The 12,511-nt window shown below is 45.1% G+C and overlaps 1 protein-coding gene across 1 annotated transcript in view; it reads right to left on the bottom strand.

Moving 5' to 3' along the window:
• Positions 1-4,524: 4,524 nt before the first annotated feature.
• Positions 4,525-12,511, bottom strand: part of ddhd1a (DDHD domain containing 1a) — a 45,167-nt gene continuing 37,180 nt past the window's right edge. The window contains 3 exon segments of the mRNA XM_048241108.1: positions 4,525-4,808; positions 6,653-6,904; positions 10,094-10,266. Coding sequence (XP_048097065.1) covers positions 4,621-4,808; positions 6,653-6,904; positions 10,094-10,266 — 613 coding nt within the window. The 3' untranslated portion in view covers positions 4,525-4,620.

Raw genomic sequence — 12,511 nt, 5'->3', positions numbered from 1 at the left:
CAGAAGCCCTGGGCATGCAGGAGAGGTTGAAGTCTGCTGAGATGGTTTAAGATTGGGGTTGGATTTAGGGTTACAGGATCAACTTACTACTGCTCCCCGAGCGCCGCTGTTGTTGCAGGCAGCTCACTGCGCCGGGATTAGTGTGTGTGCTTCACCTCATTGTGTGTTCACTGTGTGCTGAGTGTGTTTCACTAATTCACCGATTGGGTTAAATGCAGAGACCAAATTTCCCTCACGGGATCAAAAAAGTATATATACTTATACTTAGACAGATGGTGGCAGTGGGATGCAAGACTTTATAGTCAAAACCTTGTCATGCATTGGGGTTGTGATATTTAACATCACAATTTTTACAAAAGTTAACAAAGTTGTTAAACTTTATACTTCAAGTCTACCAAATGGCTCTTTCCTGAGGAAATGTTTTGTTCAAGAAGTTAGAATTAAATCAAAGAAAATAAAAATCTGTATCCAAAAAAAGAGATGTTTAATAAAAGGTTAGTAATACAGTGTTTCGAATGGCAGTTTGGGTCCATTGCCACCATGGTTTATTGCACAATCTCCTTATCGAGCTTCTCCCATCAAAACATCCAAGTAACAGTAACATCAGAACAGCTTTAGTTTTCGTTCATCTGAGAAGAACAAGAAACAGCAATGACATCATCAGATGGAATCTCAATGCAGACACATTCTAGAACACAGTTGGCCACAGTCCACACACAGGCTCTTGCAGGTCAGAGTGAAACGCAGCCATTCATTCCTGGACATCAGCCTCATGTTGACACGCAAACAAAAGAGACAGGGCAGATATTGTGCATGGCATAACAAAGGATAATGCTCACCCTAAACAGGATGAACTACATGAAGAATGCTGAATGACGGGGGCATAGAAAAAAGACAAAAAGAAAAAAGAAAACAGTTTGTGATTATCAAACATCTTTGACGTCATAAGCCCTCAGAAACAATCACACAAAGCTTTTCTCTGGAAACGCTCCAACGTTGAGGTCCAGTTTGACCAAGTCGTCATCTGAAGTATGAGGCATTTCTGGAAATCAGTGGCCTAGCGTTGTTTATGTGCTTGTAATACTGAAAGCAATGGCTGATCTAATAGCTCTTAAAGGGGGGTCATGTTAAAGGTTTAGCCATCATCACAAACTAGCTAAACATACCCGGCCAGACAAACAGCCGGGGCATGCAGGGGAGGATAGATCAGTGTGCTTGCAGCGCTATATGGCTGCCTATGGTACAATATTCTCACTGTTAGTATAAAAATATAACAAGTCACTTGCATGCCATTTTGAAACGGAACAAAATATTGTATTATACTGTATATATTGGCATATATATATATATATATATATATATGTATGTATATCTACTGTGTGTGTGTGTGTGTGTGTATATATATATATATATATATATAGCATCTCATCACTGATCTCTATCGTCTGGTCACTGCGATGAAGCTGTAATGGTGACAAATCAGGACAGGACCAGACATGACAACGAGGGTAAGGCCCATTATTTTCTTCTAAAGCTTCTTCTCTGTGCAATTCAAGGCTGTGCTATTCAGCTTGTGCAAGTTTTTGCATGGTCCGTCATGTCCCTCATTACCAACAGCTACACGACTACATCAGAATACATGTAAGTGCTTCATAGGGAATCCACTATGTGTCCATATAGCCGGTCACTCTGCAACCGACCCAGGAGCGTTGGGGCAGATCCAGATCGGAGTCCAACCCCATCATCTAGATTTATTTGACTCCGGTCAAATCTGGGTCGGAGCCGTTTCAGAGTCACCGGCTACTTGGGTTGGGCCTGAAATAGGTACTGGGGGCCCGGGAAGGCATTCTGGTCCAGTTGGTGATATCAAAGTAAGCCATCACTCACACACTCAACATGCAAGCAGCAACAGTGACCCAAAGCAGTGGAGACGTTGATTCAGCTACCACAGAGACGCGAGGAACCGGATCAGAATGGGCAGGAATGGAGCAGGTTCTGATATGATACAAAGAGTCTGGATCGGAACAGATCTCCAGAACAACGATGAGATGAACACATCACATAAAAAACAAAACAAACAAACAAACAAACTAACACAAAAACAGTTCAACCAGTCTACATGTGAACAGGAGTCTCTTCATTATAAAGTCTTAAAAAGAAATAAATGGATCTTCTACTTGCCCTTCCAGTGAAATCATGTACATGGAAAAAAACACTAAGAAACAGTAATCTATATTAACATAAATGCATGTCTCTGTAACCAATCGGCCACCGTTAACAGCCCTTACCAGTGACCAGTGTCTTTGCATATTAGTTCTTTTGACACCTGAGAGGTCCTTAGAAGACAACATCGGAGCCCTAGACTTTAGCGGGGGTTTATCTGTGCGTCCCCACAACGAAAACACGCCATCTTCCACACTGAGCAACAGACAGGGACGCGTGGCGTGGTGTGGCGCCCCACTCCAGGACAAGTACAGACTTCATTGCTGCCGTAAGATTTAAACGGAAAAGGTCAAGACTACAAAACATATATTCTCTTCAGTTTAAGTGATTTGGAGTGTTTATGTAAACAGTAGTAACCAAGGGCTGACTTTTTGTGCAGTGATTATAATAATGCTCTGTTTTCACCGTCCAATCGCATGCCAACACCTGAAATATAACATCTCTGATTGGTCCTCGAAAATGGCACGAAGGATGGTGACAACGTATTGGTCATCTCCCTCTATGTGCTGACCTAGCCACACAATGGATTGGACATGTCTCCCAGTGGCACTGACTGACCTCGGATGACCTTTCAAGGTTGGCGTGATCTTGATCCAGTGACCAATCACGTCTCTGTCTCTAGTGTGGACCTCATCAAAGGGACAGAAAGTGTTGGCGGCCTCTGAATGACCTGCAGTCGCATGACGGACCAATTCCACTGCTCCGGCGAGCCGCTCACGACGCTGACCGCCCTCCCTCCCAGTGGTGTGTTCCTGTCTCTCAGCCGTGAAAACACACAGCGTGACCTTTTCAGTGCCACTCAAGAGTGCGCTGGAGGGTGGGATCTGGTCAAGGCTGGCTGAGGGGCCATTACGACCTCCAAACCACTTCTAAACGCCCCACGCAGATGCTGATTCCAGCCACACTGTCGTCATGGCAATTGGACGGCCACTGTAAATGCCGGCATCGGCGCGACCCAAAGAGGGTTGTTGGTGCCCCTGTAAGGAGCACGTCGGACCTGTCCACAGCGGTCAACTCTACAGCAGAAACAGCGAGCTGGACTGCAGCTAGCTTTTGCTTTGGATGCTTTTTCAAGAGAGTGAAAACAGAAGTCCCACAGCCCTATATAGGCTTGCCTCAGACATGCATGCAGTTAACGAGAGCAGGCCCAAGATGCACTGCTGAGCGGCCATCTACTGTAACGAGGCAGGGGAGTTGATAAATGCCCAGTGTGCCATCTCAACAATGGCAAGATAGCGCAGACCACAACCAAGACAAACAAAGACGAGAAGGTAGATCTACTTCATGGAAAGCCAGCAGGCTGAAATATCAGCACCATCAGTTTGTGAAGTAAAAAAAAAGGGCATTGCTTTTGAGCAGAATCTGAAGACATCTTTTCTGTCGTTAAACATTGGTGAGATGTTTGACAGCTACTTCATGCTTGATTATATCAAGGTCCACTATAATCTGGAATAGGAAAGGTAAAAATATGCTTTTTTAAACATTTTAGTCTCACTTTAGTCAAAATGGTGCAAAAAAAAACAAAAAAACGGAAGCTTAACTGAGCAAGACTGTTTCATAGGGAAATATATTAATTTCTAGATAAATAAATACATCTTTTGACCCCTTTGACATTTGTATTGTATGTTTGCATGGTTACCATGGTTACAGAAGTTTGTTTTGCTTTGCACAGGTTCGGCCATCATCACTCTCCTCCATCTCAGAGTTCTACATGAGGTCATGCTCCCTGACACAGGAAGATTATACATGGGAGAGAGATAGGAGGACATCAAAGAAGAGGGTGTGTGTGTGTGTGTGTGTGTGTGTGTGTGTGTGTGTGTGTGTGTGTGTGTGTGCATTCAAGTGTGTCACTTTTTTGTCATCAGGTCCATTGTAGCTGATACACAGTTCTGGTAATATGCATTTTTGTAAGGTCCAGATGTTTTTGACCAGGACATGGTTTTAGACACACACAACCGTGGTAAACGCCTCTCCAAACACAGAGCCCACATCCATATCATCCATGCTGGTGTTTCTGGGCGTGCGTCCTTAGAGAAGACATCTGACCAGCTGCACAGTCCTTCACGGGACAGAGAGGCGACTGAAGCATTTAGTGGAAGAGGAGAAGAGACGGACTGTCCAACGTATGGAGGGAGCAGGATGGACACCAGGATGACCTGGAACAGTCTACTGTGTGTGTGTGTCCACAGTGCCATATATGTTAGCGTGTGTCTGTCTGAATGTGTGTGTGTGAGTGTGTGTGTGTGTGTGTGTTTGTAAGGGGAATAGGTGAGTAAGTGAGTTAATAGGTCCACAGTTCGATGTGTGTGTGTGTGTGTGTGTGTGTGTGTGTGTGTGTGTGTGTGTGTGTGTGTGTGTGTGTGTGTGTGTGTGTGTGTGTGTCCACAGTGTTCCCCATCAGGCAGACTCGTGGCTGGGCTCCTCCGGTGACTGCGCGGACTGTCTCTGCTCATAGATGAACGTGAGAAGGAAGAGCGCTACGTCCAGGTTTGACCAATAGGCTGTGTGCGAGGTCACTGCTGACCAATAGCGGCTCTCCACCATGCCCTCGCGCAGCTCGAAGTCGATGCGATGCTCCAGCTCCACTGAAACAAACACACACACACACACACACAGACACAGACACAGACACAGACACACACACACAGACACACACACACACAGTGAGCACAGTGGCAGATAAAGCAGCTCCAGCAGCAGCTGCACATGGATGCTGATATCAAAACAACACTATGGCTGAGTCTCAAACCGCATACTTCCCTCAGTACACTGCTAGTCTAGAGGAACACGCCTGGATTCAGGAGAAAATAGGGCGGGGGAATGTCTCTGATTGGGAACAAAGCCTTTTCACTAGCCAATCGCAGAGAGGTGGCAGACCTTGTGATTATGCACATGTACTGGGTGTTTCATGAAAATACCGCCGACAGCGGACTAACAACCAATACAATGGCGTTTAGTTTGCCTTTGCAAATGAGACATAACTTCTGCAGAGGTTTAAAGCAAATGTTGTTACGAACTTCAATTTCTTAAAAAATCGACTCTAAACATGCTTCAATTACGTTTGCATCGGCAGCCATTTCGCACTGGTTTCAGTAGGAACTTTTCCCCATGAACACGACGGAAGTGAGATCAGTGGGCGTCTCTGAAAGTAGCTGTTTTCCGGTTGTGAAGGTTTTGGCCCAGAAGTTCGTTCAGCATAATGCAAACTTCTGGGTACCCAGATTAGTACACTGCTAGTGTGCACTCAGCACATACTTCCGTCAGTACACTGCTATTACCCACTTCAGTCAGTACACCTCTAGTGCAGACTTTTCAATGGTTAGTATTGTCCCAAAAGGAACACTTATGTTAAAGCTGCAGTTGGCAAGTCTGACAGATTAAGGGGACTAAGCCAACATTTTGAATGTTTACAACTCTCATGTCCCTTCCCCACTACCACGAGCACCCTCTCGATTTTGTGCTCGTCAGTGCGCAACAGACAGCACCAGACTGTGATTGACAGTCAAATCTCACACAGCCCTGCTCTGATTGGACCAGAAGAACCGGGAGCTGTGGATTTTTGCAAAACCGGCTGATTTATGTTGTTCTGTCGGAGCATAGTGTCGGTTTCAGTGAATATGATCAAAAAAATCTTGCCAACTGCAGCTTTAAAACACAAACCGGAAGTGCCGTCCGTTGGCATTTAGTGAGAGTAGTATCCACACTGAACTTTTTGTCATCCGGGTACTTTTTTTGTTTTGTTTTTGCGTTCTCTGCACTATATACTTAAACTAAGTATTTGTCGTGTGAAACACAGCCAATGTAGTTATTTTACCTTCAAATCAGAGGTGTAAAAGTCTGGCTTCAGAAAGTAAAAGTCCTGCCATTGCCACAACTATTCATTAAACCAGCTGACGGGACGTGTGTGTGTGTGTGTGTGTGTGTGTGTGTGTGTGTGTGTGTGTTTGTGTGTAACTCACATGTACTATCCATGATGGTGGAGTTGGAGGTGGATTGGGACAGGGTGGAGTGTGTGTGTATGTGTGTATGTGTGTGTGTGTGTATGTGTGTGTGTAACTCACATGTAGTATCCATGATGGTGGAGTTGGAGGTGGATTGGGACAGGGTGGAGTGTGTGTGTATGTGTGTGTGTATGTGTGTGTGTGTGTGTGTGTATGTGTGTGTGTGTGTGTGTAACTCACATGTAGTATCCATGATGGTGGAGTTGGAGGTGGATTGAGACAGGGTGGAGTGTGTGTGTGTGTGTGTGTGTATGTGTGTGTGTATGTGTGTGTGTGTGTGTGTGTGTGTGTGTGTGTGTAACTCACATGTAGTATCCATGATGGTGGAGTTGGAGGTGGATTGGGACATGGTGGAGTGTGTGTGTGTGTGTGTGTGTGTATGTGTGTGTGTATGTGTGTGTGTGTGTGTGTGTGTGTGTGTAACTCACATGTAGTATCCATGATGGTGGAGTTGGAGGTGGATTGGGACATGGTGGAGAGGCCGTAGGCTGACTGGCTCTGCGTGTGGGTGTGTGTGTGGCTCTGAGCTGGGTTGGGGTTGGGGTTGGGCTCCTGGTCCTGGCTCTTCTCGTCGCTCTCGGAGAGCCCGGTGTCCGTGCCCACGCCTGCCGGCTGGCTGCTGGAGCGCGAGAAGCGGGAGAAGATCATGCCCCCGATGCCCTTCCCGATGCTGGCAGCGCCTGGGGACGGAGAGAGCGCACACACACACACGGGTGAGCACCACACACACACACACACACACACACACACACACACACACACACACACACACACACACACACACACACAGGCGCTACATGCAATGTACTAACTCAACACACTACAGGCAATATGTTAAGGGTTGAAGCACAACACACTGCAAGAAATGGCCCTCCAAATAGATGGCAAATTATTACAAATCGAAGCACATTTGTGTTTAAAACAAGCAAATGTGGCTGTCAATTTGTCTTGATAAGAAGTCTTATAATAATATGTTTTTAAAGTTTCAATCATGATATATTTATCATATATTTATCATTTTATTTAATTTCATAAAACAAAAACAAAAGAGTTGGGTTCCCAAAGAACACCAAAGAGCCCTTTTGAATGTCCATATGAAAGTGCTCTCTGATATTTATTCAGAATTCTGTATTTATTTCTCAGTCTTTGAACTGTGTTTGCTCTGGAGAATATCTGTTGTACTTTTATACGTTAATACGTATATTATTTATACGTGTTTTTGTACTTACATGTGTAATGTTTTTGCACTAAACGTTTTTTGTATTCTGATGTGCAGTGCTTTTATCAAACACTTCATGTGACTTAGTCATGTGTCATGTGACTTAGTTCACCAGGTGGCCATTTGCGTGCTCATAGGCTGCTAGCCATGTGATCACCTGTTGAATTGTGGAGAGAACCCATTTGCGTGCTCATAGGCTGCTAGCCATGTGATCACCTGTTGAATTGTGGAGAGAACCCAAAGGCCACCACTTTGTCAGGCATCAAGCCGAAGTGTGCAAGCATTTTTAAAAAAACATAAAGCCACGTGAGAATGAAGGCTTTTTATTTAATTCTCATGAGGGCCTCAGACTTTGGATCGAGTCCCAGCAACTTCTTGGATCCCTAACTGAAGAGCACCAGAGGAACAGCCAGTCCTTTACTCTAGCAGCACTCCTTACAATTAGTTTTTAGCACTTTCGAATACTTGATCTTTTGAGCACCAGAGGAACAGCCAGTCTTTTACCCTGGAATTCCTTTGCAATTAATTTGTAGCACTTTTGAATAATTGATCTTTTGAACTTCCAAGCGCTTTAGACTCTTTCTTCGTTAAGACACCACTGAGCATGTTTACCATCGATGGGAAACTGTGCCGATTGGGCTGTTGGTGGGTTTGGCCTCTTGTGGTAGTTAGCTGGCTAATTAGCGGAACTGACTCTTACAGGAAACCTGGTCTTCAAACCAACAGATCTTAATGAAGATATGCAAAAATCTTGGGGAAAAAAGGCACTTGTCTATAGAAAAGTTTTAAAATGTCTTTATTCTAATAGGCAAATCTACATGATTAAACCTTCTTCAGGAAACCAAAGAAAGTTAGATGCTGAAGTTCTGTTTTTTAATCAATCAAATAAATAGTGGCAGCCAGGCAGCTACAGCGCTACACTCTGGGGGCATTTATGTGAGCCCTCATGTTTATGCCCCCATGTAGCGCTGTAGCTGCCTGGCCGCTTTAGCTGTTGGAACTAGAAACTCGAGCTAGGTAGAACAGATTGCTTTTGCCGTTTCTTTCATACCGACAGTACTCGGTGACATTGAGAAACGGAGATCTATGTGAAATATCGCAGGATTTATCCTTTAAAATAAAGGCATTTTAAACTTTTACACAGACAAGTACTTTGGTTTTCTTCAAGATAGTTTCAAGAAGCTCTCCTGATCTACAGTTTATCTTAACTGGTAATCAAGATAATTGTAGGACCCAGGAACACAACAGTACTTTGCTGAAGTTAACTGGCCAAGTGTGAAATCCCTCACAAATTCCTGTCCTGCTGTGGATTCTAGAGAACCGAGAGAAAATCTCAAGCACCCAGATAAAGTGGAGAACATGTGGGTTCCACACAGACCACCACAGCAGAACTTGGAACACAGCAGAGCATTGGGCAGCACAGAGAAGAACACTCTGCATTATGGGAGAGATCACCATTCCTGCACATGGAGGCTTCAGTCTCACAGAGGGACGGACAGCTTGGCTACTGCTCCACTGATTGACCAGCTCCTGAAACCAGTACTGTGACTGCACTGCCAGTCAAACAGCGATCATGCAATCAGGCCCAACAACACTTCAACACAGGGCCTGATTTAGTAGCACAACTCAAAGGTTTAACCGGTGCTCTAGAGCACCAGCTATCAAGGAGAAGTTTGGTTCAAAATCACTTCCTTCATCAAACCGGTTTATACCAGACTATGACAGTGGCTGTTTCTGGACAGCTCTGGATATGGCATGATGCTAGCAGTCTGTGGTGTACCTCCTAATGACTTCCACATGATGGCAGTACGGTGCACCTCCTAATGACTTCCACATGACGGCAGTACGGTGCACCTCCTAAAGACTTCCACATGATGGCAGTACGGTGCACCTCCTAAAGACTTCCACATGACGGCAGTACGGTGCACCTCCTAAAGACTTCCACATGATGGCAGTACGGTGCACCTCCTAAAGACTTCCACATGACGGCAGTACGGTGCACCTCCTAAAGACTTCCACATGACGGCAGTACGGTGCACCTCCTAAAGACTTCCACATGATGGCAGTACTGATCCGTTTACGTCAGAACTGCAGCTCTGCCACTTCCCAGAAGCCTCTGAAGCGGAGCACGAGAGATCCTGCTGCTCTCCCCGAGCGTTTACTACTGAGTGAAGAAATCACTCCAAGGGCACCAGGACAGAACAGCTGCCACTTAACACTCCTTAGAAATGACTCTGGAATAAATACTCTCAGTTCATCAACCGTCTATGCTGTCATCACGTAGAAGGAAAACAATTATGCAAGAAACAAAACATTCCCTTTTGACTTTGTTAATGTGTGAGTACATACTCACACATGGATTCATGCGTTTCCACCCGACCAACCAAGACACACAGATCCACACACACATGCTTGTGCGCACATGTGCATATAGAAAGATACATGAACATACATACAAACAACAGGAAGGCTGTTGCAAGCAAGACTCTTGACTCCGGCTTCTCTGCTCCTCGAGTCAAGAGCAGCTGTGCCACAGAGACCCCTGGTGGTGAAAGTGTGAATGTCAGCACATTGGCTGGTCAATTATCTGCCTGGGCAATAATTTGCCATTTTTGGGGGGCACACTCCAGCGGTGGACGTCAGGCCTTACCCATGATGCCCGCCTTGCCCAGGTTGGTGATGGACTCGCCGTAGTGGCGTCGTGGCATCACCGGAGAGGTGCTGGGGCTCGGGATGCTCTCCGTGTCCGACACAGAGTCCTTCGTCGGGTTGAGGAAGGTGATGCGCATCTCATCGTAAGGGGTGGGGTTGGTGGTGTTACACCTGTACAATAACACAAACAACATCCACGTGAGATCCAGCGCATTCAGGAAGCATTCAGACATTTTCTTCTTTTTCTTTTTTGTTTCACTTATTGCCGTTTCTCTAGCCTAGAAATCTAGACGCACCCTAGCGGCGGCAAATTAATTTGCTCAGCCTGTACATCTAGTATCGAACCATAGGGATTTCCATTGGCTTAGCACCGTGGATGTTCTCCAATCACAGCGCTCTATTTTGTTAGAGAGTCTTAAGGCGGGCTTAACAGGATAACGACAGTCCTGCGACTGTGAACAACAAGGAAGGTGGCTATGGCGAACTAAGAGCTGTTGTTTGAATCGGCGCTTGGCATCAACTTTGGAGGAGTTGGACTTGTGCTTTTCTTTGAAAGTTGAGCAACACAATGCACTTAAGTCATTACTTTCGAAGAAGGATGTATTTGCCGCTTTTGCCGAATCGGATAATGGATATGGTCGAAGGCTGGCCTATTGCATGCCTAGGCAGTTTGAAAGACAATTCTCTGCCCTTGATTAAGCGAGGTGAATGGTTCGATGCCAGACTATACATCTCAATGATATAGGATGGCCCCGCCAGGCTACCGTTTCTCAGCTTTGTAAAATAAATTTGCAAACACTTCAAAAATCAGTTTTTTGCTTTGCCATTGATCAAGGGGTGCGGTGAGTGGATTGGGGGTGCTGAGAGTGGATTGGGGGGGGGGTGCTGAGAGCGGATTTGGGGGGGCGGAGAGCGGATTGGGGGGGGGTTCAAAAAGGGCAAGGGTCTTTCTGAACACAACGTCAGCTGCCTGCCTCCGCTGCTCTGTTTGGGTCTCCCTGAGTCACCATCGCTACGTGGTCAAACGTCCAGAAATCAAAACAGCCCACGGCCCTCCGATCAGTCCTGAGTAATGCAAGATGTGAGGCCCTGATTGTGTCAGGATGTGCCTCCATTTGTTTAGAAAACACACTGGACACACCGATTCAGGCTCCGGGCTCAGGAATGCGGAGATGAGGGTATAAATAGGCCGTATAGAGATTATAAATAGGGGAGTCAGAGGAGACAAAACCAACAAGTGCGATTAGTAGGAGCTTTAGGAGAGATATAGGGTTGCTATGGCGAGCGGCTTATGGTTGCTGTTGATATGGTAACAGTTGATGTGGTTTATAGGTGAAAGAACCTGAGGTAACTCTGGGCAACTGTAGCAGTCTATGGGTCCTTTTCCTCATCAAACATAACATCACTAACATCAGCAAGTTTTTAGTCCTGAGGTATTGTTGGAGTGTTCAGGGAGTTTTTAGTCCTGAGGTATTGTTGGAGTGTTCAGGGAGTTTTTAGTCCTGAGGTATTGTTATTGTTGGAGTGTTCAGGGAGTTTTTAGTCCTGAGGTATTGTTGCTGTGTTCGGTCACTAGGCGTCCTGATTTCATTACTCCAGTCTCCTGACTCTCATTCCAGAGGGCAGACAGAGGGAAGCAGTACTCACAGGCCTCACCTCAGAGGGGGTATAAACACAGACACACACACACACTCACCTCAGAGGGGATATAGACACAGAAACACCACCCCACACACACACACACACACACTCACCTCAGAGGGGATTAGGGCTGCAGCTATCGATTCTTGTTTGTAATCGATTAATCTAGCACTTTATTGATCCATTATTCGGATAAATTTTTTTTTTGCATTTTTAAACAACCAAAACAAATAATGCATAACGAAAATGACATAGCTGTAAAATGATCAAGCAACTGGCACAGAGGTATTTATTCTAACTCCAACATTTGGCTCCAAAACTAAGCCCAGAGAAGAGGGAAAGCAATTTAATGTATTAATATGCACAACAAGTTTCATGCTGTAATCTAGACCCGACATCAAAGTAAATATCTGTTTTATGTAGATTTCTACACCTGCAGCATTTGCCATTAGGCTACTAACATATAATTTTACCATTAGGCTACTAAAAAATAGCCTGCCATTAGGCTACTAACAAATCATTTTACCATTAGGCTACTAAAAAATCATTTCTGGGGTGAGCCTATTTGCTATGGTAATCTAGCAACCTGTGTGTGTGTGTGTGCGTAAGGGAAGATGAGGGTGCATGCATGTGTGTATATGAAGGGGTTCTTTTTTTAGGCATACTGTCTTGCAATTGAACGTGAATAAGTTTACTACTTAAAAACATCAAAGCTAAACATTATATCACGACATCGCTACAAATACAGTATGTGATTAAAATCAGCCAACATCAA

Source organism: Alosa alosa, chromosome 1, assembly GCF_017589495.1.
Source record: "Alosa alosa isolate M-15738 ecotype Scorff River chromosome 1, AALO_Geno_1.1, whole genome shotgun sequence".
Classification (NCBI taxonomy): Eukaryota; Metazoa; Chordata; class Actinopteri; order Clupeiformes; family Clupeidae; genus Alosa; species Alosa alosa.
This window is presented reverse-complemented; position numbering and strand designations above follow the sequence as displayed.